Here is a 27,795-nt window from a genome sequence, read left to right on the forward strand (position 1 = left end):
CTCTCTCTCTCTCTCTCTCTCTCTCTCTCTCTCTCTCTCTCTCTCTCTCCCTCTCTCCATAGAGCCAGAGAGGAGGTGCGCAGTTTGAATGCTATTTTTACAAACAGCAACCGACAATGTACCTTTCATAATAATATACAACATTAATATAAATTAATAATTCAAAATAAACACAAGAAAATTATTTTGAATGTGCCAAACACTCCCCAACCAACAAAAGTGGCTCCTGAAATGTGTCCCTAATAATAACAAAAAACCCAAAAGGACACTGAATGAAAAACAATCATTCTTATTGGGAGAAAATGGAAATTGCAATTCATGCCCATACTTTTGCTAATTATTGGCAGCAGAGCCTCTTACTCACGCGCCATATGCTTCCAGTCTTTCTCAGGTTCCTTTGTGGATCATGGCCCCTCTTGTCTTTGCTGTTTGGGCTCCAGCGTTGTGTGGGCACATCATGCGAGGCCTTGAGGTGGGATTAGAGGCACAGTAGGGCATCAATGGAGACTTTGTTGTGTCTGATTTGAGCCAAGATTCAGAGTGTTTTGTACTTTTTCAGTCTCTCTCTGCTCTCAATCAGTGACCACAACATACCTCCTACATTTCAAACATCACAAACTAGCTTGGTTGAATGTGACAATTATCAAGCCTCCTTTGTCACACTAAGTCTGAATGTAACCTTACCTGACGGGATGGTGTCCCGGATGAGGATTTGTGACATTGAAGGAGTCCTCGCACGATTACATTTAAAACCAACACAATGTATTCAACTCAGCCACTCAAATTCAATTAAATTTATTTGTCATGTGTGCTGTAGATGTGTTGCAGGGTGGATGTCAGCTGTAGGAAGGAAAAGTGGACAGCAAGCACACATGGACCAGCTTTTGCAGTCCAGAAGGCCCTGATGAGCTTAATCAAACTGATGACTCTCGCTTGTCAGCCAACTGCCTGCTGAGGTTGTCCAGGACATCCTCCAAGACAGTGGGAGGGGCCTCACAAATCTCCAATCATGCCAAGTAAATGTGGCCTTCAATATCTTGAATTGAATGTTATGCCAACAGAAGAGCATTTATGCAATGATATTAGATTTCTTAATGGAGTAACATAGTAGCATAGGACAATTTGCCATGACAATGTTAGGGCGGACATAGATGGCAATACCTCCGCATTAATTGAACTTTTGCTGCATTGATTTGCCCATACAGTTAGAGAGACTGAGGGGAAATGACCCAAAGTTAACGGTATTTTTAAAAACCTAAAATGATATCTGACAGTGGCATAAGTATCGAATTACATTTACCTGTTGAGTATTTATTTATCACCTACATTTTCAGATTTCAGTGGTTGCTGTTTTACATTGATGTTTACAATCATTATCAATGTAAATAAACCTCAAACTGCCTCATAAAACATGAACAACAAAGCTTCCATCATGGCCTATTGTTAGTCCAGACCTCTTCATTCAGTTACATTACAGATTGTGTCTTTAATGTTCTCCCCTTCTCTCTCTACAAACAATGACTTAAATCTGTTCGTAAGGTTTTCTCCTGAGGGCCCAGTGCTAGGTGGCCTCTCCCTGAGGCAAAGTGTTACCTGGCAATCTTGCTGCTCGCCTCAGTTATGGTGTCAACATTTGCATAAATACCAACAGAGAGCCATCACATCCTGCGCATGCTGCACACTAGACAGGTGAGAACCGTGTTGCTGGCGCCCATCTGCTGTCTCGTTCTCCAGCTCCCCCTCTGTCTTATATGCACACGTCTCCAGAGCCAATCAATAGCTCCTGATTGCAGTGATTAGACATAGATATAAGCTGATTCGTGACAAATTACGTTCTTGTTTAATGTGTAATTCAAGTTTTCAATTTTCCTATGCTGTTAATACTTATAGCCACATGTCGCCTGCAAGAAGGTCCCTCTCCTCCTGGGCTTCCTGTGGCTTCATTTGTTCTTATATAGAGTCTATGGTTATTCCTGCAGCGTGACTAGCGCGGCCTCCGTCTCCACCCCCTTCCTCCAGGCTGGCCACATGCAGAAACAAAAACAAAATCACATTTATTTTAACAACCTAAACCCCAACCTTAAGAAACTGAGGATGATGCAATGCAAATTCAATTTCAAAACAGTGAAACATTATCAGTAAAACTGATAACATTTTGCTGAGCAACGGTCACATTTCTACTCATCCGAACAAGAACGCAATGTCTTTTTAAAACAGGGAGTTTACCAAGTGAGACCTCTTCCCTTCGGGGTAACCCAGTTGGAGGAACGCCCCATTAAAGGCTGCTGAGTTAGACTTTTGATTCACTACAATGAAGCGATTGTGTTGCAAAAATCTCTGAACATGCACATGATCAGAAAGTGCATTTAGCATTGTTGATCTCGCAGTGTCCACAAGCCTGGCCATGTGGCACGCTGCACTGCGTTGTGCGTCGTGTATTTGTTACCGTGGTTAAAGATGATAGACCTACTTATAGGTCAGGAGTAGTCGTGTTAATCTAATCATTTGATGCTTAAATCGGCTGTCAACAGTTCAACTGTCCCAAGTTGTGGTCTCCAAAATCCTTCACATTAGAGGGAAAAGAGTGGGAGATAAAAGGGTCACTCTAATTATAATTTGTGCTGTCTCATTCCACATCCTTTCCATAATAACACTATTTAAGGAGCTATGGAATTTAGACGGCATTAAAGGTATAACGTAAAAATGCAAAAGGCCCTCTCTAGAGTCAGTGTTTTGTCCGTTCTGGGCTAGGAACATGGCAGTGCAACATGGTTTATTCCCATGTAGATGTGAAGGGGTCATTCTAAGCTAACGAGAACACAACAATTCCTAATTTCAGGTGATTATGCAAATGAAAACATAGTTATGAATATTATATTGCGTATCCCGAAATGCTACATACTGGCCCTTTAATTCAAAATGAACTCCAGCAATTAGCAAGTCAGCCAGTCCAAAGTGTGGCTCATTCATGTGTTTTCAATGGCGCTCTAACGCACAGAGCAGTACGATAGGTCAGGCTGTGGATACGCTGACAATCCTAACAATACGGAATGTCACCAAACGTACTCTTTAAAAGTCTGACAATCTTACTTTGCTCTTCACTGGACCTCTTCTGGTTAGAATGACTGAAAAAGACTTGCCTGTGCAGAAAAAAGAACTATAATCTTGGTGTAATCTTACATCCTTATAGCTCATGAACACACTCCCTCCCATTCTGAATATCCATGTATTTTGTACCAAGCTAGACACAGCTGTACAATTGTAATACAGGAGAGTCACCATGAGGGGGGAGGCTAACACCAGTTATTTCCCATGAGTCTGCCTGCTCTCTCTCAGCAAAACGCTTTTAATAAAGTAACATTTCTCTTTTGAGAATCATTTTAACATCCACTTTAAAATGAGAAATCAACCTCACACATCGACTGTCCTCGCCATCTCTATTAAGGATAATCTGCAGCGCAGGTACAAACAGATCCAAATCAGAAATTATTTCTGGCAGGCTGTGTGACAGGAAGCGTCCTGTCACTTGTTACCACGGTTACTTATTGGCTTGTGACGGATGTCAGTACGAAGAGGAAATGAGCAGGTGTGGGCTGCAAGACTAAACAGGGATTAATGCAAGGTAAACTGAATTTAGGCGTGGAAATCTCTGTGGATGTTCTCCAGTATTGATTAATCTGAAAGGTTATGTTTGTGGAGAAGGCCTTCATTACATTAGACATTGTGCGTGATTATCTATACTTGTCAGGCATCCAAAGAGGACTATTTCTGAAGCCCATCTATCTCAGTATTTCTATCTGCACCACTCCAGTGGTGCCACTTCTGCCTTCCTCTCTGCGTCAAGGTTGTTGTTTGTTTGTTCTTATATGGAAATAGATTTTTTTTTTTTTATCTGCCCACTCAAAGTGCCTCAAGGTAATCAGCATTACATAATCGAAGGAAACACCATATGTGCATCCAGTGTCTGTCCTCTGGGCTCATATAACTCTCCTCCAATCTCCAATCTGCTCTCCCAGTGAATCCAATATACCAGGCAGAGATGCCAGCTTTGTTTCGGTCTTCCCAAATGTTCTCTCTATAAAGAATTTAGCGGTGTGGCTATCCCAGCTCTGTTGCGCTGCATGTGCTCTTTAGTCTTGAGCAAATCAAATCTCTTTCATTTCTAACTGTAAAGACATATTGCGTTTGTGCTTTCGCACTCGGCAATGCCTTTTCCACGACATGCAATTGTAGAAAGTTTGTCTGTTTTGATGGATGATAATGTGCATCATGCTGCACCTGCTGGTGTGCTTTATAACTGTGTGTCCATTACCTGTTTGCTGGTGCATTCCTTCAGAGCACTCGAACAGTCTTGTATGTCTTCCTTTGTAGGATGCCAGCAGGAGATCTCACATGCCACTGCAGAATCAAGTACAGATTTTAGAAATCTTAACACATTTCAGGTAGCGTCAGTGCAAAATTACAGACAAAGTAATATGATATTTATGCTTTTCACATGTCACATTAATATGCAAATCTCCATCCGAGCACATAAAGAAGAGGATGCTCTATGGCTGTTCCCTCTGCTCCCCCACTATTATGATTTAGTGACGGAAGAAAACACATGCATTCAATACAAGCTAATCCCAATGAGATGCAATGAGTAATACAATATATATCACAAAAAGGATGAAGGGAGTCATGATCTCGCTGAGGTAATGCAGCCAACAGCTTCGTATTCTCCATCCTCAACCGGACACAAGCTTCCCTCTCAGCTGGGAGACTTGTCCATGAAGAAAGCCTGAAGACATCTGTCTTTTTATGTCTTCTTTTTTATTCAAACCAGCAAGGAATCTTCCCCGAGGCAAGTTTTCATGGAAATTGAGGTAACATTTGTCGGCCATTTGTTTTAATATATTGTGGTAATGTATTAAGACAGTATTGTAAAATGGTCAAAGTTCTGTTTGGCTTAGGTAAGCTCGCCATTGGGTCTAACATTAATACATTTATTTGTGACATATTTAAACATACAGAGTTGGTGAATGTTAGTAACTGCCTATTAAACAGTAAAACAAAAAAAACGTTATCTCTGCTTTGGTCTCCACCATTTCTTTAGGGTAATATGGCTCTTTAGCTGCCACTATATGTTCCTCGGGACTGATATGAGATTTGAGACTGAACCAAAATGGTACAGTTGTGGACCACAAAAGCAAAACAATGAGCTGAAAGACACTAGAAAGCTCTGGAGGTGAGAAGAACCGCAGAGTATGGTGATAATGGTACAGCTAGGCACTATGGGTGAAGGACCTAGACACCGAAAACACAACAGAGCAGCGGGCGAAGTGAGGCCAGCGGCAAGCTGCCATGCAGTGCCAATGGAAAGCTGCGGCAGCCGCTCTGAGCTCAGCGAGCCGCTGCCATTTGGATTCTGCGGCCAAACTAAAAGTTGGGGATGGTTTAACTTTTAGTTGCAAACTGCGGCCAGAGAGTACCCACAGCCAATCAGTGAACAGAGTCCTGTGACATGTCGACCTAAATAGTTTCTTCCTGCATGAAATACATGAACACACCTCCTGGTCGCAGAAAAATGTAATTATTGCCGCTAGCCGCACTTAACCAGGGCCTGGTGTGTTTTGCAGCCAGCGCATTTATTTAGAATGGTGAACAGACAGTGGGGTCTCTACTACCAGAAATGAAGGTACACTCTGCAGCCAATCAGAATCCAGTATTCACCCAGATCCATACAAACATGTTGCTTAGTGCAGCTTTAATGAAGTGTTTAATGAAATGTGATTTTCTGCATGAAGCAATTTATTGTGAAGCTCATTTGTCTTACGTGTTTTAAATTCACATATGAAATCACACTAAAATAAATATATATTTTCACATATAAAATAAGCAAAACACACATGTGGTTTTCACACACTCGTGAATGCTATGTAATTTATACAAAAACACAAACAAATTGTCTGTCACCTAAACATAAACAAATCTGCTATGGAAAACAGATCTTCATATGAAGGCTCAAGCTTGTTGTTGGAGGAGCCCCAGCGTGCCTGTACTCAGCATCCATCTTTTTACATTAAAACATATATACTGAAGGCTACAAACTGTTCCCCATCCTCCTCCTGTAATTGGTCAAAACGCCCCGAGGAGTGATCGCGGCCAATATGAGCCTCACTTCGCTGCAGTCGACGGCGCAGCTCGGTCTGGCGCCGCCGCGCGTCGCCGCCTCCAAACACGCATCATTCACGGTGCTGCCGACAGAATTAGTAATGTCTCATACTCGAAAAATGTCCAGGGTTCGTCCTATAGGCGTTGCCCGACACCGCGCGAAGCGTGCGCCGAATTTCCTTCCTCGACAGCCTGTGTGAGATGTTCTCCATTTGCCATGGCAAGAGGTCTGTTTCCATGGGGGCTCTTCAGAAAGCCGCTGCACATCCAGGTAAGCTTCTGGGAAATCCCTCCTCACTCTGGTCTCCAACTGGGAATCGACCCCCCGGGTCTGTTTACGCAGTAGCTTCTATCTGTATACATTCAGATGTCAGCTGTAGATAAGCGGCGATGCGACTGATTCATTCACAGCATATTCTACTTTATCATTTGACCTTCATTTCGCACATCGATTGGTGGCAATTTGCAGGAATCACTGTTAAAGGCTTTTCCACACAGAATCATAAAGTCACTTGATGCTCGACGGCTCAACCATCCTCCTGATCCTCGTTGCTGTAGCAACCACATCCATAATACATCGTGCTGGTATAGCCAGTCACATTAAAAAGAGACTGTATCTGCGGCTGCAAAACTTTAGTATCGCCTTATGACATGAGTCATTCACTGTTTCCTTAGTCCTTCTTCGGGGTACCACAGAACACTTGGATTACATAAAATCATAGAGCTGCATATGACATGGCGCTGCTGCCCTGGTTCTCCTCATCTCGGGAGATGTTGAAGAACATTATGTAACATGTTTGATGTGAGTGAAATTAGGTGAAGTCCACTGTGGCTTTCCTCATAAGTAAAATTAAACTCTGCTGCTAGGGAAGCCCCTCAAGGACACGTGGAGGTCTCGGGAACCCACATTTAAGGTCCACAGTTAGATAATTGATAGAAAGCACATTACCCGGCTGGCTCAAGTGTTTCAAAGTGCCTCCCTGCGGCTACGTCATTACACCATTCTGACTCGAGCTCTCTGCTGTTTGTCTTTGAGACATTTGGCAAATGTTGGTCGAACGTGGTCTCATCTGAGCCGCTGGCGTGTGCTTCCTGCCCGCCTGCCCCCAATGCATTTCAGAGACAAAAACTGTCAAGTGCAGTGAAATAGAGGGAGAAACAGCCGGCCTCCAGGGACAGCCACCCGCATCGCTCCGTTTTCTAGGCCACCTCAGCCTTCCGGTGACAACTTAAGACGTGTCAGTCTGTGATCCTTGGAGAGAAGCTATTTCCACTGAAATACAAGAGCTGACAAGTCCTGCAAGCGGGAAATGTTGGTCTTGTTCCTATATGCAGATTGTTTGTTTTTTCTATATCTGTACAGATATAGAAAAACACAGAATGTTCGTGCTCATCCTTCAAAGGTGATGCAAAGATCATTTTGTCTCTTGTGTCTTTAAGTCATGCTGCAGAGTTCAAAGACACCGTTTAAAGGCAAAGTGTGTGAAAGCATGTAGTGCCTATTGAAAACGTGAGAGTCCATGAGTTATCTAATGCTGTGACATCCATTGAGACAGTTTTCATGACGTTAAGAGCTTTGCTCGTTCCAAAAATGTAACTTTTTGAATGCAGTTCAATATTTCAACAAGTCATGTACACATTACTAGTTTTTTTTTCTCATTTCCATTTCTATTTAAAGGCTCCTTGTCGTAGTTTTTCTCGCTGATGTGCTGTATTCACATCATTACCTTGTACATGGTAATCTCCTGCATTTTATATTTAACATTAATACCCTAAAATTATAATAATCTGCTTGTTTTATATGCAGATGACATTATTTACATAACTGAGAGGACAAGAGTTATCATTTTGATGGCTGTTTCTTACAGTAGTTTATTGTGGGGATTGGTAGTCCTTGCATTGTAAATATGTTGGATGAGGGTTAAAGTAACCTATATTAGTTACATAATGTTTGTACAAATAAAATATGAGTAAAAAAAATGGCCCCAAAAGGGAGCATTTCAGCATGGAATAAGTTCAAAATCTATGATGATGTCTAACATATATCCTCCAGGTGAGTGCACAGCATCAACTTTAATTCCATGGCCATTAATTACATTCATTTATTAATTTCAAGTTGCACAAACTGCCAATTGTTGAGATTTTGTTGGTCCTACAACCTTTTCTGCATATTAATGCAAAAACAAAACAAAAACACTGACATGCATTCACAATAGCAGAGATGGAAAGATAAAGTTGTTGGGTTATGAAAAAGAACATTTTCATAACCCAACTTTTTCACTGATATCAGCGACAATTTTGAGGCTTTGTAAATATACACTCCAGTACAAACTGAGATGATGTTGAATCAGACCAAATGTATGTTGGGAGGTAAATCGTTAGAAGCCTTATTGGGATATTTTGCACAATGCACTTGTTGGTTCAGATCTAGGAGGGGGCTTCCCCCCCTACAGGGAGCTGCAGTCCTTGCCTGCATCACTTGTGTGTGAACACCATGCTCTTGATGTGAGATTCACAGCACCATGACAGACAGAACAACTGCTGGTAAAGTAATGTTCACATGTGTTATTGTCGCAGTATTGAGTCAGCATGGAAATGTGGGCTTTGTGTGTGTGTGTGTGCGTGGGGGGTTGCTTACTGTCTGGACTGTGATGACTCAGATCTCTGTAGTGTCTGTGCAGACAGCGTGGCATTCTTTCTTTCTTTTTCCTTCAGAGAGTCTGTGACAAGTGGAGAGGCATGCTACTGGTGCATAACTCTCTCAGGTTGTCCTCAGCATTTCATGCACATACAGCATGCCGTGTCTTTTGATTTTAATATTTGTCATGCAAACCATTTGCGGGTACTGTATATGCTGTTATTCACTCCCCTCGCCCCGTCCATCTTCTGTTATCATGTCTTTCTCGGCTCTGCACAGCGGCCCATTAACCGGCAGCCTCTGAGGGATAGCTTTATAATCATACATAATGGATGAATGGTGTGCAGGCTGCAAAAAGCCAAGTGTCAGAACAGTAATGTGCTGCTCTTGATCAGCTTTAAATCTCCTCTCTGCCTCAGTTGTTCAACATCAGCTTGCACGCTGTAACCGTACAGCGCTTGAGTCTTTGCATGTATAACTGAACCTTCGGGGTTGAGATGGTTTGAACACACAGGCTCCCCAACAGGGCTGTGGGTGGATGCAGACTAGGAGGGAGTTCAACCAGATCGAGGCAGACCGTTTCTTTCCACCCACCTCAGCACATGGCCACAGCTCCCAGTCAATCTCTAATTAATAGCTGTCACAGCAGCCACAATCAATATCACCTCATTAGCCATGTTTGTGTAATTCTCTCCCTTCACAAAGGGTCAATACATAATCCCGCAGATAGAAATGCATCGGCCAGAGTTGAAATGAAAGCCACAGAGTATATCGATTAGAAAAAGGCCAACCATTCGTTTGTTTCCCCACAGAGTGTTATTTCCGTAATGCTTTTGCTGTTGATGCATTTCACCTACGGAAAAATCAATAAGGAGGTACTGGCAGCACTAGTGTGGTCACTGCTTTTACATTTCCTGTGGGCCAGCACGGTCAGATTTGTAAGTGAACCAGTCAATAAATAAAGCAGCAGAAACTATTTTTAAATCGCATGAGTTAAATTGCTTGTCAGTGATCATTTGATCACTTACCATTTCTGAGAGATGATTTGTATTGTATGTACAATAAAGGCATCTGTCAATTGGACTTATTTCTTTAACAGCAAAATCAGCTGTCAGAGAGTAATCTAAAATGTATAGAGGTGAATGTAACACAACATGTTTGATTTTTGTAGACTGGTTGAAGACCGTAAACCAGAAAACACACAGGAGCTGTCGGCGGATCGGAATCAAAGATGTGACTGACTGTACTCAGGGATTTTAGAAATACTAATATTGAATTAATAACTAATTATTAATAGTTAATCACTCCAGTGCAACTCAAAAGAATTAAGCTTGTGAAATGTACTGATTGCTTTTTTAATAATTGTATTCCTAAACTTAACTGTTAAATCATATTTTCTGTATCATAATTCTACTTTCTTTAAAGGGGACATATCATGCTCATTTTTATGTTCATACATGTATTTTGGGTTTCTACTGTAACATATGTACATGCTTTAAAGTAAAGAAAGAACACTTTATATTTATTATACTGTCTGTCTGTATTCGTCCTCTGTCTGAAACGCTCCGTTTCAGTGCCTGTCTCTTTAAGACCCTTATGTATGGTTAGTGACGGTCTGGTAAACAAAGCAATGCATGTAACAGTTAAGGACACATATACTGACTAAAGATTAAAGACTAAAGAGCTGAAAGGAGAGTGGATATTGAACTTAGTTCTTTCAGGTGACCAGATGTGTAAATTGGTAACCCATTCACCGATTTTCTATGGTGATAATATGTCAGTGTAATGTTGACAGGCTGTGATGCTGCCCCCAAGTGGCCAAATGTAAAATAATGCAGGTTTGAAGATATTAAGTGTCAAAATTATCAGAATTAGCCTTCAAATACAAATCCTGTGTAACTAGAGTGTAAACTCCTCACGTTGTTAAATTCTCAGAATTAGAGAAGAACATAAAGACATTCTCAGCAATAATGAAGAAAACATGACCTCTACGTCCTCACTGGTATCTACAGCCCGGACAGCAATGGCAGGAAAATATACTGAAAATATGCTTCCTCCTAAAAACAATAGAGTAACATGAGATTAAGGACCACTGCTTGGAGAGAAACTAGATTACAGAGTGACATATAGAGGCTGTCTGAAAGCTCTCTTTCTGTATTATCTGTGGTGTCAAAGGCACAAAATGGATGGGAAATCCATTTCGAGACACATACAAATGTAATCTCTTTGTCAACACTGAAAAGAAACATCTTGTGCTTCTAAGTTTGCTTTTTTTATTAGTTTGAGTGCATAGGAAAAGAGTGACCAATGAGCTATTTCACATTTAACTGTAAAGTTGTCAGAAAGATCTTAGAGGAAGATGAAGCAGCACAGAGTGTTACAGAAAGTAAAAGTAGTGTGTGTGTGTGGGGGGGGATAGAGATACCTATCCCAATAAAGACAATTGGAACTGAAAGGAGCAGACAGTGGAAGCAGGGGGAGTTCATCACTGTCAAGTGCAAGAATCCATAATGGAAGTACTGTTAAAAACTCCTGTTCTCCAATTGGAAGACTGCCATTATTGATCTAAGCAGACTGTATTCATCAGCGGGGGAATTAGAAAGAAAATCAAAAGACAAGGTAATGAGGCTGGAGTCGCTCTAAATGCTCCACTGTTGCTGTGCCAGACTGCAAACACCATTTACTGTTAATTACTGAGCACCTATTTAGAGGCAAATGCACTAATGATGTACTCAGTGACACAACTCACTTGGGAGCTCATTTGTATTCCACTAACTGGCCCGTTCCCACACTCACAGACCAAATGACTTCACTGTAAACATCAATTAAAAGATTGCTATATTGGCTCCTGTATTGTAATCTTTAAAAGATTTGATATTTTTAGGTTAGGTTGACAGAACACACGCTGAGCACATATGTTCCATTTCATCAATAGTGATCCTGAGATGTTAGCCAAAGTGCTCCATGGGGGGTTGCACAGGAAATGCAAATTCATTGTCAGGGCTCACTGTGAGCTCTGCCCATGAAAGAAGAAGGGACTGATGAACCGGGCCTTTAACAACAAGCATGAGTCTCATCCCCTCATCTTGTCTGAAAAATCCATTTATCCCTCTGGCCTCAGATCACCCCGGCCAGTTTAATGCACTGAAACATCCACACTGCCAATAATTTATCATTTGTATGGGCATAATCGAACGGAGTATTTCATTTAGAACACTGATTTACCACCGAACCTTAATATATGATGTAATTGAGTGATAGAAACCTTTGAAATCTGTTTCCAACAGGCCAAATTGTCCTACATGCATATGAAGTACCTGTTCTTTTCCTGGCTGGCCGTGTTTGTGGGGAGCTGGATAGTGTATGTCGAGTACTCGTCCTACACAGAGCTGTGTCGTGGGCACGACTGTAAAAATTCAATAGTGAGTATGCCGACCCATCCACACCGTGTTCTACATACTGTATGTCCTATATTCTTGCCGCTTGATAATATTGTTTTTTTTCCCCCAGTTCCTGACATGCAGCCTACCAACATTTCCATTGTATTTTTCAGTGTGATAAATACAGGAAAGGTGTCATCGACGGCTCGGCCTGCAGCAGCCTTTGTGAGAAAGACACGCTTTATCTGGGGAAGTGCTTCACTGCCAAGCCCAAAAGCCAGGTCAGTCTTTTTATTTCTTATCAAATACTCCTTCCCAGTCTGCTTGTCGTGAATCCAGCTGCACCTCAGGCCTACGCTGTTTATTTTAGGTGTACTCTGGCAGCTGGGGAGACCTGGAGGGTGTCATTAAGTGCCAGATGGAGGACGCTCCTCATTACGATTTGGGAAGCGAGATGGAGCCGAGGAAGGAGACTTCGGCCTTCAACAAGCCCACCAAGGGGACCTCTGTGGAAAAGTTCAGAGAGATGATCCTCAACCACCTAAAGGTCAGGAAGCCCTCGTTAAAGCTGCAGCTGGTAACTTAAATCAAAACAACTTTGTCATATTTGCTCAAATTGTCACTACATCCTGACAGATACTATAAAAATCAGGTTTCTCCCCCTCTTCAGCGCTCCTAATTGGCATTTGCAAGATTCCACCGCGCCCAAAGAAAAACCACAAATCAGAGCCGAGGAGTCTCTGACGCAGCAGCCAATCACTGCTCGTGAAGCTCTTGAACTCCGATCAAACTGTGAAACCACGCAGCTATGATCAGATACAAATCGAGATTCTGATTCTGTATTTACTTTTTCTCGCCTCAAATGTTATCAGAAACATATTTTAGTGTATTTTTTTCAGCTGTAAAATGAGTAAATTTGCTCTAGTCATTTTCAACATGGCGGCCGGGTCACAATCTTTCTCATTTGTGTGATAGAACATTTCATTGTGCTTAATAATGTTCTACTGTGGTTTTTCTTCTTTGCTTTGTTCAATGTTTGACAAACCTACATGGGATGTCTGCTCTAACCTCCTTCTCAAGGAAGGATCCGAAAGGGAGTGTTTGTGGAATGTTTAGATCAGTCGTATCTTTGATGTAGGGAGTGCAGACAGTAATCACAGAATGTTCAGCTTAGAGGTAGTAAACCACTGGATGGACAGATTAGGATCTGTCGTAAATGTTTTATTGTAGGTACTATTGTAAAATGTGTAGAGTAGAAACACACCTTCCCCCTTCTCTCTTGATGCTCTGACCTTTTAAAAGATGTGCTCAAACTGCACACAGGTCACTCTCTCCATCCCACAGACAACACAGTGCGATGATTGAGTCTTCTCTGCGCAGGGAATAAATACTCATTCCTTATTTCAGTGTTATAGGACTCACTCGGTACTATTGTATAGTTTTTCCACCACAGCAGCTGAACAGTAAACTAAAGTATGTTTTTGAAAACATTTGAGGCGAGAAATAAGACAATACAGTAACAGAATAGTGATATAATTATTGAACAGCGCTGCGTTCATGACCAGTGATTGACGGCTGCATGGAGACTCCTCGGCTCTGATTGGTTGTTTTCTTTGCTGGCGTGGTAGAATCTTTAAAAAGCTATTAGGAGCATTAAAAGAAGGCAGAGGAACCTGATTTTATCACAGATTATCGGTCTCGTGTGCTACTGTCAGGACAAAGTGACCGTCTGAGCAAATATAATAAAGATATATTTGATAAAAGTCACCAACTGTAGCTTCAAACACAAGATCAAATAGAATCCAGCATTGAGTCCAACTTAAAAAGCTCTGGTTTGTCTTAAAGCTTCTTTCCTTTTCTTTTACAGGCTAAAGTGGGCGATCAGGCCAACATTGCTGACCTGGCAACCCAAGTATTGTCGATAACAGATGCCAACAAAGACGGTCACATCTCGCTGCCCGAGGCTCGCTCCACGTGGGCTCTGCTGCAGCTCAATGAATTCCTGTTGGCATTAGTCCTGCAAGACAGAGAGCACACGCCCAAGTTACTGGGCTTCTGTGGAGACTTGTACGTGATGGAGAAGGTGCCACATTCCCCCCTGTACGGCATCAGACTTCCCTGGATCATCGAGGTGTGGATTCCTGCGGGTGTGCGCCGCAGCATGGACCAGTGGTTCACCCCCTCCTGGCCACACAAGGCCAAGATCGCCATCGGACTGCTGGAACTGGTCGAGGACGTTTTCCACGGCACTTTCGGCAGCTTCCTCATGTGCGACGTGAGCGCCACCAGCTTCGGCTACAACGACCGGCACGACCTGAAGGTGATGGACGCGCGGTACATCGTTCCCGAAGCCATCTTCCAAGAAGACATCAGGCAGCAGCGCTGCGATGCGGACGAGGATTGCCTCTACGGGGCGGACTGCCTCACTTCCTGCGATCTCACCAAGCACCGCTGCACACCAGAGGTCACCAGGCCCAACTTGGCCAAAGCCTGCGAGGCGCTCAAGGACTACATCCTGAGAGGCGCCCCGTCCGATGTCAGGGAGGAGCTCGAGAAGCAGCTGTACGCTTGCATCGCACTGAAAGGTTCAGCTGAACAGATGGAAATTGAGCACTCGCTGATTCTAAACAATCTCAAGAGCTTACTATGGAAGAAAATCTCTCACACTAAAGACTCCTAATAAATGGGAAAGCGTTCGGGGGCAAAGACTGATTCCTTCCCTTCCGTTCCGTTTTGAAATAAAATATTGGACCGTTTTCCACCGTGGAGACAGAAGTACATGATTCCCCGTATTTATTCATCTCGACGTGTAACTGACGTTTTATCCTGAAGAGGTTGTCAATGAATGTCACCTTTCATATTATATCTTAAGTTAACTTTATTATAGTGGAGCAGAATAAGCAAGTGCAATTTCTCTGAAACTGTGACTGACATCAATAAATTTGACTCAACTGTACAAAGCCTGAATAGTGAGCGCTTGCTTAACCCTCTGCAGTGCACCATGTAGTAGTTTGAGCCCTTGACTTCTTGATTTACCCTTTGGTTCAACTCACTCAGACAACTTGTCTAGAACACGGCAGTTTGCAGAAATGATTTCATGACTGCTCTTTCCCCCCCCCCATACAAGCACATCAGCCTATAAGCCACGATGCCATCAAGTGGTTAAATTACACAACACTTTCCTATAAAAAATATATATAATAAGGGGCTCAAGAAACCCCCGACAGTGCTAATAAATGACAATACAATATATGAAAAAGTACACAAGAGGACGCGACTCCTTTTCGATAGATTTATTAGAACAAATTTCCACATGAGGAACGGAGCAGACCGACGCCTCAGTCTGCATCCTCCTGTTCCTGCGCCCGGAGGAAGCTGGCCTTCTTCTGGGCGACGCGGTCTTTCCTCTGGGCCAGAGAGAGCTTGGCACGGTTCCACCTAGGTCACACACAAAAAAAAGCAGTTAGCATTTGCAGTTTTTTGTATTCAAGTGTTGCAAGTCTTATTGTACTTTCCTGGTGTCCAAATAAGGCTTAACTTTCATTCCAAGCTGTACTATACTACAGCCATGTGGCAGAGTTGCCGTATTCAACAGCTCAGACTGAATACTTTACTCCAAACTTTTAATCAAACTGGTGTGAGATCTTAGAACAAGCCTAAACAAATATTTTAACACATCAGCATTTCTCACCTCTTCTTCTTGACTTCTTTGGGGATCTTCTTTTCGTGGATTGGATTCTCACGAATATCAGCATGAGCCTTTTTGTACATTCCCTCAATCTGAAAGAAAGACAAGACGAGTCATCAGAATTATGGGTGCAATTCATTCTTCACTCACTCAAGATGCAAATATTTGAAGTTTCATATCCAAGAAATTAAGATTTACTCGACATTTCTCACATAGCTTCAAACTTGTTAGCACTTTCTGTGGTCTTACCGTTTAGTCATTTACAATTACCAAGATTTAACAAGCAGTCTAAAGAGGCCGTTTGTAAATCTTGAATCCGAGCATTTTCTACAGAGACAATCGTTAAATCTCGCTCCTCTCTTGTGCCACCAGGTGGTGTTGCTTACGGCCCAAGAGTCACAAAAACATGAAACCCTTCGACTGGAAAGATTTGAGAATGAATGTTTTTAGATGAAGCTCTGTCAATGGGATTATGATGTTAATAAACATGAATTACTGGGACAAATGGAGCCACTGCCCAATTACACAGGGGCTGAATTTAAGCTGTTTTTTAACATCCAACACTTATTTATTTTTAACAGTGCAAGCTGCGTCATCTATTACAAGCACCAAAACCAGATTAATTGTTGGGTAATTATGTATTTTTCCTGTGATCACTGTGCCATGACTCGAGATCTTTCTCCTGATGAATCACTAACAGCCGTGTGTGACATCTGCCACTAATGAGATCAGTTGATAGATAGAAGCTCTTCCACCACAAGTTGATTGGTCCACGTCTACCATCCAGATGCAATACAGTGAGCACAGTTTCACGCTGCGTAAAGACGACTTGCCATATCGGGGGCGACTCCGTTCTTGATGAAGCGGGAGAACTGCTTCTTGTAAGCGTCCTCGTCCTCCTCCATCAGGTAGCTCATGTACTCGGACACGTTGACGCCCATGATGTGCTTGCGGTGAACCTCAGCGTTGAACTCCTTGCTCTCTGGATCATAGCCAGGGAAGCGCTTGGTGCTGTGGGGGGGGAATAAAAAAAAAAAATAGGTTAATCCCAGGAGGTTCAGTAAGCATTTAATAGACAATATTCAAAATAGTCAAGCAGAGCTGTGTGACTTTATATCAAGGCACAATGAACACAGCACTGCATCATGGTGCGCACAACTCCCGTGTGCGTTATCCAAACAGCATTACATTCTGTATGGGGCAACTACACCGGCTTCATAATGACAACATCTCATCGTGTCTTCTGCATTCAGGCAAGCTGTTCAGAGTCAATAGTCACACGAGCCGGACCGCCTCCACATGTGGCCAGGCAGATCCACCACACTGATCCTGTGGTGCACAGTGTAGTCATCTACAGGTTGCTCATTAACGCTCGGTGGCAGAACCTGCCATACAGATCCATTTGTAACCGGACAACTAGCATTCAATTTCACAGCTAACTGAATGCATGTTTTAGTACTATGTCCTTGCAGTTTTTCCACGATAAATTGTGTCTTTGAATCATCTCCTCTGAATTACGGGCAACACAAATCAGATGCCGTGTCGGCCATAACTCAGGCTGTCTACATGCCAAATGAGAGTTTAAGTGCAACACCAGATATTTCACTCACTGTACAAGCGCACAGATGAAGCCAACATGTAAATTCTGAGTGTCCTAATTGGCACCTCTGGAAGACATCCGACAGGATGAGGGGGGGGGGCTCTTCAAGCAGCAAGAAACTCAACAAGTAACTTTCATTCAACATGCTCGGATCCTTTATACAACCCCCTTCCTACTCAAACCCTCTTCAAGCGTTCACAATTTTCTGAGAGCCTCCATTTAGATATTTCATGCATTTAAAAACACTGCGATTAAACAGACCATAGCTCAATATCTGTCAAGGCGGTCACAGAAACATGCCTTCAATTACATCCACATCACCATGACAGGTGAGGTAATACCAACTGAACCATTTCTTCACTGCACTACAATTTTAATATCAAACCTCACTGAGTGTCATTACCACAAGTCAATTTATGAGACAGGCCGTCTGTGCAATATAATAAAACTATTTAAAAAGAAAAGCTTGTCAAAAGATGGCCTGCATTAAAAGGCTTTTGTCAGAAACATTTTGACTCAATAGTTTGAAACTCAGGTGCGACTGATAACATTAACGAGGACTCTGGATAATTAAAGTCTCCCAAAGCAAAGCACCAAGAAGCAACATTGAAGATTTCTATAATGCAAGACGCAAACACTATAAATTATAAGTGTTTCCACCAGTCTGACCAACACATTGCATTCAAGGTGTCACGTAAAAAATTAAAAAAAGACGAAAATCTTTTCAACCAAATCCTATTTTGGAATGAAACCTCATTGCTCTCACATAGTAGAGAACAGCATCAACTCTACTGTCACAGGTTACCTGTGTGGGATGGACAGGCCTCCATCCACAGCCCCCTTCAGAGCGCCGAACACCTTGTTGCCTGTGGTGGTTCTGGCAAGCCCGGCATCCAGGTAGCAGGTGAACGCGCCCGGCTGACCGTCGATGCTCTCCACATTGAACTCGTTGCCCGTCACCTCCACCTGGCCCTCATACACCTTATCCAGGCCAAACTTGTTCAGCAGCTGAGGGCGAAAAAAGAGTCACCCGGTACAGCAGAATTTCTCTCATTCAGGTTAACCTGGATTAGAACACAAAAGGCCATTCACCATGAAAACGCACTTAAGTTAAGGGTCATATGATACCACGTATGTAAACAGATGTCTGTACGTACTCTACGGGCCAGCAGCAGACCAGTGCTGTAGGCTGCTGCGTAGTTCGTCAAGCCCACGGTGACCCCGTACTTTGGCAGCTCGTGTGAGTAAGCCGCACACACGATCATGTCGCCCTCAATCTTGGCATAGGCGATCTGCAATGCAATCACAATCAATCAATTTAAAAGCACACACATGTTGATCTGGACTGCAACAGCCCTCGACTGATGACGAGTATTTCTAGTACACCATACATGGTAAAGCAGTTCAGATTGATGTATGGCTGCAGCGTTCAACTGTGTGAAACAATTGGGGAAAAACTCCACATCGTGATTTGACCATGTTTACATTAACTCAGAAACTACCAGTTACAATTTATTTCGTCTGATTCTCTGTTGTTGGCGTACTGCAGGCCACATAAACATACCATCAGTTCAAAGATGTCAACAGGTAAAAGCTGCGTAATCTCAGCGTGTGCTCACCTGGCAACAGATGTCCCTGTTGGAGAAACGGACGATCATCCGGTACTTGGGTGTGTTGTACTTGTTCTTATCTTGTACGACAAGGCGCTTGCGGGCAAAGAAGTCAGTCTTTCCCTCTGGAAGAAACACACAAAAAGTATTTGAAAATGACACCAAGCTTACTTTCGAAATGTCACTGAGCTCAGGCATGACTGTCACAGGGGGTCTTACCTCTCCTCCTCCTGAATTTCACCTGGTACCTCTTGAAGTAGGACTTGTTCTTCACCACTTTAACAAAACCCTGCAAGAGGACACGCATCAACTTAGCATCAGGGATAAAACATACAGAAACAGAAGCTAGCTTCACGTTAGTGTACTTTGTCCACAGTGGTTCGCCTGTCACTGTCACCGGTAGACCAAGCTAACATTAGCCAGCTCGACCAGTGCAAATGAACGAGTTAGCACAACCGCTACGCAGTGTTCGCGAGCAGCAAACGAGCTAATACGGAGGTGTAGGACATGGAAATTGGGGGGGGGGAATGTGAATTTAAAGACCCACTAGTCAAGCACGGAGGAAAATATCACAGCAAAAATATTCTACAGGAAAAAGGAAGCATTGAGTTTGTGAGGGTAGCCATTAGGCCACGTTCAAGCAGACTGGGGGTAAGCATTAGCAGGACTCAATCTATCGTCATCTGAACACCAGCAGCATGTTTTTAAATGTCTGACACCACACAGCGCTCAATGTATGTCTTAGGCACACATGTAGACACGTATTGGGACGAATTACAAACCATTTTTGCAGTATTTTTGTCTCCTAATGAAGGAGCCCGGAGCCACAGATTGGGGCTTGACTCCGCTGCACTGGGAAAAGGAAGAGACGCCGTGCGCATGCTCCGTAAATACCGTGTCACAGGATGGGACGCAGAGGCGCCATGCTGCAGAGGTTTCGCCACTCTGCCCCCTATCGAGCTGGGGCGGCCATTTACCCAATAACAGCACTCTTCTATATTCCTTTAACCAGAACAAAAGTCTAATTGTGATTCAAATCTGGTCACGGTGTCTCTTTGTTTTGGTCATATTACCATTTTCAAGCCAAGTTGTTCTCGTGTGTTTTTTGGCATTCACTTATAACAACCTATTTTATCAAAACGACAACATGTTCAGCTCATTTAGGACATGGTGGCTATTCAATTCCTTCATATTGTTTTAAAATACTCAACTTTTTCATATAGAAAGAATGGGGACAGATTGAAGGGAGTTTTCAACCACATACTCATTCATAACTTCATTCAAACATTGAACTGCTCACGACCATTTTGTAACCTGCATGCATTTATGATGTGTATGGGGTTATAGTGGGCTCAGTCTTTTATTCATTGCCCTCAAAGTGAAGGGTCTGCTGTCCAGACCTCATATTATCTCAATACCTCACACAAAGTTGGCAAAAACTAAAATGGAGACAATTTTTTAACCTGATTCTTCCCCTATTGTGTGCATAAATTATATATATGATGATGCACTTGTAACATGGGAGGTACACAATATGTGTGTCATTCAAGTGTTTTTAGTTGTGAGAACAGTGTTAGTGTGAGTCCTTGTTATTTTGTGTTCTCTACATTTCAGTGTCACGTTATAGAACAATACAATTGGTTGACAATGTGATATGGATACAATGCTCCATCATGGTAGGCCTATATATAGTTTTATTTTTTTGTAATATCAATAAACAGTATATCATGATATTGTTAGGTATGCAGTTGGGCGCCTTCGATAGGAAGCTTCGATTTTGGTACTGAAATATCACGTTGTTCCATCAAGAGCTGATTTTGGGGAATTTGTATTCCTCGGAACATCAGTTCACACAGTTTGCACACAAACAGATTTAACCAGCTACTAATACTGGAATCTGCAGATAGTTTCATTGGTGCTATTTAAAGATAATATCTATACTACTAAGTCTTCAGACGTCACCATGCTGAGTCAGGTATTATTACCCATTACTATAGCAGAAATCCAGCATGTCCTTGACCATTAGTCTGTGAGGATTAAAAAGTGCATCAGTAGAGCATCTGACATATGTCTGCAAACAATAACAGCACAGTCACAGTTAACTGAGTAATAAGTCAATTAAACATCTAATGCCACGTAATGATTTTGATCTTTGCTAACTCACCCAACACAAATCTACTAATATTTTTCAGCATTTATTTTCATTCCATTTGAATCCTTTTAGGGCCTTAGTGAATCACTATTCCACCCCGTGTTCATAGCCATCTAACTATTTATGCCTGGCAGACTGAGATGCGATTGTTGTGATGGTGTATCAGATTCCGTGGCCTACAGTCTCCATGGTGTTGCCAAGTCTAACCTACAGCGTCAGCCGCTTTTCCGCTCCGTCAATGAGCAGAGGAGTGTCCAACAACCGACAAAAAGACATGCGTCACTGCTCCCATGTAAAACCTGAAAAGTAGGCTGCAGGACTGTTCGTTATGTGAGTGGAGCTTACTCATATTTTCACCAGAGATGGGATGTGGTTACCTCGTGAGTTTCTATTGACAGCCATTGCTCAGTGAAAGCCAGCTGTGTGAGACTATCAAACAAAGAGAAAGAGCTCCTCGTCAGTTTCTAATTCATTTTATCCTAATTTAGGTTCATGGTTTTAGTAAGGACTAACCACTGAGTAAGAACAGAGGGTTTTTTATTTTTATTTTTTATTGATTGGTTATTTTCTGATTCAACTATTAAGACAACATACCTTAATTGAATGACTACTGAAGCAACGTTGTTCAGACCTCCAGTCTACTCGGACAGAAGTATCTTTTCTCTCAGCAATGAACATCAGGTAAGTGATAGTAGGTAGATACTGATTAGGAAGCCTGAGACTCTTTTCTGTGACCTAATGTGCTGGGCTGAAACTTCACTGTTACTTGAATAACTCTCAAGGTGAGGTGACATGTAATCATATACGTGCTGAAAGAATGAGTTTGGCTGAGTCTGAGATGCTCCCTTTTCTTGGCTCCTGTTTCCTGAACACATTGTCATATACTCTCTATTCTGAGTGCTGCCAGATTTAAAATTTTATATTCAAATGTTGATATTGGTGTCAATTTCAAATTCCAACCAGTTTGCTAGCCCACATCAGTAGACATGTACAGTTTCCAAAAATCAATGTAAAACATCTGAATAAAAGTAAATAAAAGTAAGTAAAGATAAGTCAAACAAAGCTAGCCTCCAGGTGGTGCTGTGGCCATAGCTGAAATACACGTCAGTTCCCTCTGGATAACCTTAATGACATAGTCTGGCACTCAACTAGTCGTTTGTAAGGCAACTATTAGCCTACAGTGATGCAGTTATGGTCCAACCAGGATGACATGCTTGACCCCACTTTAGATTGTTTATTATCCATATATAGTCAGAAGTTTGTTTGCAACGAAAGTAAAATACATAATTACACTTCTGCTTCTACTTCTCCTTCCACAACTATTTTTTAATTCAGTATTTCCTCTTTCTGAATGACGGAAAATATATAGCCTAGTTTAAGGTCTCTAATGTGCAGTTCCTCGTCACGAACACTTGGTGGTAGTGTTGTGTCAGGTTTGAGCGGAGGGCGCATGCTCCGTGCGATGTAAACATTTGGTAGGCCGCCGCCGTCTGTCTGCGCTCTGCAGACATTTGTGTACACGTATTATACGGCTGCATGGGCTGGACCGGGGAGTCAATGGGAACTAGCTAGGTAACTCAACACTGGCTAGCTTTCAAGTGGAAACCTAGCTATGCTAACTTGGAAAAAAAAAATAGCCGATGTGTTCTGATAAAGTGTTGGAAAACCAGTATTTTCTTAATAACAGTAGGACTATACTTTGGTGCATGGGAAGCAGACGACGTTCGCTGCGGCTGGTTGAAAACGCTTCAAGGTAAAGATGTTCTTGTTTTTTTTTCGGGCTCTGACTAAGTACTGGCGTGAACACTAACTCATAAAACGATTTGGAAGTTACCACTGTATCAGTTCAAGTGAGTTGTATGACATTACGTCGAGAAAGTAGACGGTGTCAATACCAAACTCTTGCATTTGGCTAGCGCAATATTAGCTTTTGTCACAGGTTTCCAGTCAAGCTATTGTAAGTTTAGCTTACAGTTGGAAAAACTAGCTAATTAATTGGCTTGCGAAGGGCTCCAGCTATCGCCTGGAAAGAAAATATAATTCGGTTGGATGAGTTTTTTTTTTTTCTTCTTCTTAGCAATGTCGAGTTAACTTACCGATGTAACTATTTAACTCTACTGTAAGCCTCGTGGAGCTCGCCAACGTCGGAGCTTTCTGAGAGAAAGACGCTGTATACTGTTGCATTTGATGCTAGATCTCCATTTCAGCTCACTACACAAGCGAGCCATAGAAGGATCTTCTCTGTGTCCGACGCATCGCTCCTCTGTTCACTGCCTGTAAACCAAATGTTTTTGGTGAGAGCATGATGTGTGGCCCCAGCAAAGGGTTTAAACTGCTCAGCAGTGGCATTGGCGGTGTTCACGTGAAGGATATATTTAACTCAAACTCCCGAGAAGTGACCTGCAAGTTACAACAACGCGGCTCTCGGGCCAGAGATTTACCCAAAGTTTAACTACTTAACTGCAGAAAGTACTTCTTACTCGACTGTCATGAAGTATTACAGTAAGCCACACCAGGTCTGATTAATATATGTGAGGACACGGTCGTGAGAGAGTAAAGGAGGTTTTTGGTTAACTTGATGATCATGACTTGAACACTACTCGCAGCATGTTGATCCAGTGAACTGGGAAAATTGGGCTATTTGTATGCAGAGCCAAACCAATGGCAACCATAAGGATCCATTAAATGTAATGTTATACTGATATTAGATTCCTCACCTAAAACCTCACCTTTTATGAACTCAGAAGCGTGAATCCACATTGTGCTCTACCAATGACTAGAGCTAATAGAAGAAGAAGAAGAAATTTAAGTATTTAGTCCTCCCAAAAGGAAATTTAAAAAAAATAACCCTTCAATGTATTTGGTTGATTTCATATAAATGTATTTTTGTTGTCAGAATTCTCTCAGTGCTTAGCTTATCATGTATAGTGACACTTCTATCAGTGTAAAACTCATGTGAGACTAGAGATGGCCATGAAGCTGCGATGGAAACCTTCACAAGCTTTACTCTGACCCCCAACCTCAGTATGGTTGCTGAGAAACATATCGTGCTTCAGGGAGTAATAATACATCTTTTGGAACTAAGAAGGGAGCAGAAGATTTGCGTGTAAGCCCGTATGTTGTTTGGTTTGTATCTACTTTTCAGTAGTATTATTTGAGAGGTATCACAAACATAAACAACAATAAACAGCTGAGTGACTTTAAGAAGTCGTGGCATCTGTCAAACAAAGTGAGTGCAAGTGAAAGAAGTGAGCCTTTCAAGTAATGCCACATATGGGCATATCACAGGAAGTAGTCTGTGGAAGACCAAATGCCAGTCACTGATGGAGACAATGGAGTTTGCACACTCTTTCCCAGCAGAATGCTTAGCCAAGTAGTTGGTGTATTAGATTGACATTAGCTGTCACTCCCACAGAATAAACTAGCCAAGCCTAAAATGTATGTGTTGGTGTTATTGATTAAAACTTCTTCTTTTAATAAGGCTACTTTTTGCAGTGCAGGGTTTGCAGGCCAAGTGTAAAATAATAGCCGGTGTCTTTCGCTCTCATTATGTGGCTGCATCATGAAGAATGGCCTTCAGCAAGACCATTGAGATGCTGATTGTACTCTGGGAAAATGTGAGCTTCCTTCTGTGTGTGAAGTGAAAGGCCTTTCTACCTCTGTGTCCGTGTGTCATTGTCATTGTAAAGTCAGGCCTGTGTTTTAATACCCTCACACAGCTCATGGACGGCTTGTTTCCCTGAAGACAGACTCTCCTGCTGGGCACAGACAATTGTGTTCTTCTTCTTCACTGCCTTGAAATAGCAATATGAAAGAGAAGTAAAAGCGAGATGAATTAAGTCTTATTTTTCACCTCAGATGATGACTTTAAAAAGACTTCTACATTTGTCCTGGCTTAAGAGTTTATGACAGTTTTCTTCCCCCTGGTCTGTCTGACAGCACTGTGAGCTATCTGTTGGGTGCCGTGCATTTTGAATTGGGGGGAAAAAGGAAACGCGTCTCTGTTCTGCCTCTGGTTTTTCTCAGTTCCCCAATCGTCTTGAAGTTGTTTCGCCGAGGCTTTCTTCTCGCCTTGCTGTGCGTTTCATTAGCTATGCGCGCTGCGTCTCAGGGCCCCTTTGAGTTCTTTGACAAACAAAAGTAGAAACAATCTCCTGTATCCAGGATTTACAGGGAAGCCTTGCTTCAGTTTGCCGGGCTTGCTAGAAGAAATGTAGATTTCTTTTTTGCTGCTCGTATTTTGGTCCCTGAATTAGTTTTCAGGACATTTTTAGTCTGCTTAAAAGAAAACTACAATAAGGCACACTGGTATTTGTTTCTTTCCCCAATGTTTTATAAATAAGTAAGCCAATTAATAAGGTTAATTATCAATGAGGTACATCATTAATCAGACCTAATAAGAGCACATAAACAAGGTCCAGGCTGTACCTCCACTTGGTTCATCATTTCTCTCCCCAGTTAGTTCTGCTTGGCATCCCACATCATGCCCTTACTACTACTTCTTTGCTTCCAGAGAGAGATTACAGACACAATGCTAGCTTTCCTCACTGAGGCAACAAAAAAGAGTTGGTGGAGTGAAAACAAACTCTTTTTTCAGGATCAGTTTTATATTAATGTTCACATTTACCAACATTGTTAATTCTTTTCACACAAAGAATTCACTTTCAATATCCTTTTTAAAATGTAATAATCAAGTTAATTGCAGTTATGTGTAAGTGTATTATACGATTAGATGTCCTGCATTTATTGTGCCAGTCAGGTGAATCTAGTCGCAGTGTGACTCTGTCGTTTCTTTGTAAACTCAATTATGTATTAATGAATTTGACTCCCGTAATTGCTTTTGCTGTTGAGATGGACAAATGTGCTGATGGCCTTCTGAGTCAGAGTGCACCGCACACACACACACCCATGACATATTCTGTCTCTGTGAGCAGCGTATGTCTGGTGCTAACTTTGTTACAGGCAGTCGGAGTGAGTAAATGCAACCTGTGTTTTCACAGTATCGGGGAAAAAAAATATACAATGAAATGTATTAAAATATATCTACGTACATATTCTGCAGACCTTTGTTGCTCTTCCCTACAAAGTGAGTGTTGCCTTCTATAGCCTAGTTGTCATCATGGTGTCATCTCTCCAGGCTCATGTAATGCAGCCAGCCTGTAGGGTCTACAGGATGTGGATCTGTTGGTTTAGCTGCCTGTCATGTCAGCTTGTTGATGAAGGTCGGTAAATATGCTTCAGACAGGATACTTTGGGAGAGGGCAATGACGCACAACTACTGTTGTAAGTACTGTCCCCAGTTGGAATAACACCTGGGACGTTTATCTTCTATGCGTCATAACCACTGGGCCACAAGGGCGCCTGGTACACTGCAACTGGTTTGATTTAAGAATGAGGACATAGTCATTTGTCCTGTTGCCTATTCCTACACACACTTCTCAAGATCGCTATCAATTGTCCTCATCGTCCAAAACTGTTCTGTTACGGTACCCTATATCTACATCTACAAAGCTGTTAAACAGATAAATAAACAGTAAAGTCACTCAGTGTTTGTGTGCAGGAGGGTTAAAAAAAACCTGAGCTCAGCTATTTTCAGTCTGTACTATAGCACATTCCTATCACCACATTGACCACGATCCTTTCCTCCTCCTTTGTTTTTTCTGATACTCACAGAAAAGTGACTCATCGTTATAGACACAGTAAGATGCATGATATGTTCAGTATCCTGCCTGGTGGCAGTCTTCAGACTTCCTGTTGGTTTGAAACCAAAGGCAAATCATTTTTTTATCAGGTGTGAGGTGAGTTTTTGCTGAGCGCAGAGGTCCACTTCCCGTTGTACGCTGATTTAGAAAGAAGTGGTATAATCTTTAGTGGAGCACTTTGACCCTTCCTGACAGTGTGATCAGCAGATGACTACAGAGCAGTGGCCGAAGGTCTGACGAGTGGATTTCTGTCAGGATAGAACTTGTTTCTGACATTTCAATTTAATGGTTTTTTTTTCATTTCTAGTAGTGGTTTTCTCTTAATAAATACATACTGGACTTCCTCATGGAGTATATAAGCAGCTGAAAGCCAATGATTTTGGATTATTTGGAGTAGCAGGTAGGAGTAGACGGTTCCCTGCATTCAGCTTTCAGTATTGTGCATCAGGCACTCACATCCTCCCTGCTTGTTTCGACAGTAGATTGGCCGTTGCTGAGCACCGATCCAAATACTTGTTTTCAATTCTTCATGCTGTTGTCATTGCTGTGTGTGTCAAATGTCAGCTGTAGGTTATTGTTACATTGTGACAGAATGCATTCAGACCTGTGTTTGGTGGTGATGTGTCACAAGAAGCTCTTCCTCAGTGACACTGAACTATTACATGTGGCACACCGGACTGTACTTGTGCAGAGGATTGGTCAAAGTTAAAGGTAAAGAAATGTCAATCATGTAGGATGATGATCTTCAGAGAGCATCTCATTTTTTATATTGAATGAGTTGACAGAATCATTGGTGATTGTCACTCAATCCATCATTTAAAACACTGGAAAAGTCACTTCATGTATTGATCTTGGTATCAGAAATAGAGTAA

The 27,795-nt window shown here is 42.1% G+C and overlaps 4 protein-coding genes across 9 annotated transcripts in view; 2 read left to right on the plus strand and 2 right to left on the minus strand.

Annotated features, from left to right (window-relative positions):
• Positions 1-6,656, minus strand: part of scinla (scinderin like a) — a 31,367-nt gene extending 24,711 nt beyond the window's left edge. Inside the window, exons 1-3 of the mRNA XM_031872904.1 lie at positions 6,266-6,656; positions 4,313-4,398; positions 365-466 (exon numbers count right to left, since the gene is read on the minus strand). Coding sequence (XP_031728764.1) covers positions 365-466; positions 4,313-4,398; positions 6,266-6,392 — 315 coding nt within the window. The 5' untranslated portion in view covers positions 6,393-6,656. The remainder of the gene's footprint in view (positions 1-364; positions 467-4,312; positions 4,399-6,265) is intronic.
• On the plus strand, positions 6,138-16,373 carry dipk1ab (divergent protein kinase domain 1Ab). The gene is made up of 5 exons (XM_031872905.1): positions 6,138-6,424; positions 12,079-12,213; positions 12,345-12,452; positions 12,542-12,718; positions 14,039-16,373. The coding sequence occupies exons 1-5, from the start codon at positions 6,371-6,373 to the stop codon at positions 14,849-14,851; spliced, it is 1,287 nt and encodes a 428-aa protein (XP_031728765.1). The 5' UTR covers positions 6,138-6,370; the 3' UTR covers positions 14,852-16,373.
• rpl5b (ribosomal protein L5b) lies at positions 15,450-19,941 on the minus strand. The gene is made up of 8 exons (XM_031872906.1): positions 19,852-19,941; positions 19,289-19,358; positions 19,079-19,194; positions 18,617-18,751; positions 18,265-18,467; positions 16,693-16,870; positions 15,863-15,951; positions 15,450-15,609 (listed from the first exon to the last, which is right to left on the minus strand). Exons 1-8 carry the CDS (start codon positions 19,852-19,854, stop codon positions 15,510-15,512), a joined length of 894 nt encoding a protein of 297 aa, XP_031728766.1. The 5' UTR covers positions 19,855-19,941; the 3' UTR covers positions 15,450-15,509.
• A 1,622-nt stretch (positions 19,942-21,563) lies between these two features.
• Positions 21,564-27,795, plus strand: part of evi5b (ecotropic viral integration site 5b) — a 34,380-nt gene continuing 28,148 nt past the window's right edge. For 2 of the 6 annotated variants that reach the window (XM_031872916.1, XM_031872918.1), the window contains exon 1: positions 21,578-21,902. In XM_031872916.1, the coding sequence (XP_031728776.1) occupies positions 21,825-21,902 (78 nt within the window). In that variant the 5' untranslated portion in view covers positions 21,578-21,824. The other 4 variants (XM_031872920.1, XM_031872917.1, XM_031872913.1 and 1 more) reach the window with 4 other exon arrangements.

This window comes from Anarrhichthys ocellatus, unplaced genomic scaffold, assembly GCF_004355925.1.
Source record: "Anarrhichthys ocellatus isolate YVR2014 unplaced genomic scaffold, GSC_Weel_1.0 scaffold67, whole genome shotgun sequence".
Classification (NCBI taxonomy): domain Eukaryota; kingdom Metazoa; phylum Chordata; class Actinopteri; order Perciformes; family Anarhichadidae; genus Anarrhichthys; species Anarrhichthys ocellatus.

What these genes read in the sequence shown, in the direction of transcription:
- dipk1ab (XM_031872905.1), top strand. Translation starts at nt 6,371, where the DNA reads ATGGCAAGAGGTCTGTTTCCATGGGGGCTCTTCAGAAAGCCGCTGCAC. An exon ending in CTGCCAAGCCCAAAAGCCAG is followed by an intron (nt 12,453 to 12,541) that starts GTCAGTCTTTTT and finishes TGTTTATTTTAG; the next exon opens with GTGTACTCTGGCAGCTGGGG. An exon ending in TGATCCTCAACCACCTAAAG is followed by an intron (nt 12,719 to 14,038) that starts GTCAGGAAGCCC and finishes TTTCTTTTACAG; the next exon opens with GCTAAAGTGGGCGATCAGGC.
- rpl5b (XM_031872906.1), bottom strand. An exon ending in GAAATTCAGGAGGAGGAGAG is followed by an intron (nt 19,195 to 19,288) that starts GTAAGACCCCCT and finishes TGTTTCTTCCAG; the next exon opens with AGGGAAAGACTGACTTCTTT. An exon ending in ACAGGGACATCTGTTGCCAG is followed by an intron (nt 18,752 to 19,078) that starts GTGAGCACACGC and finishes ATTGCATTGCAG; the next exon opens with ATCGCCTATGCCAAGATTGA.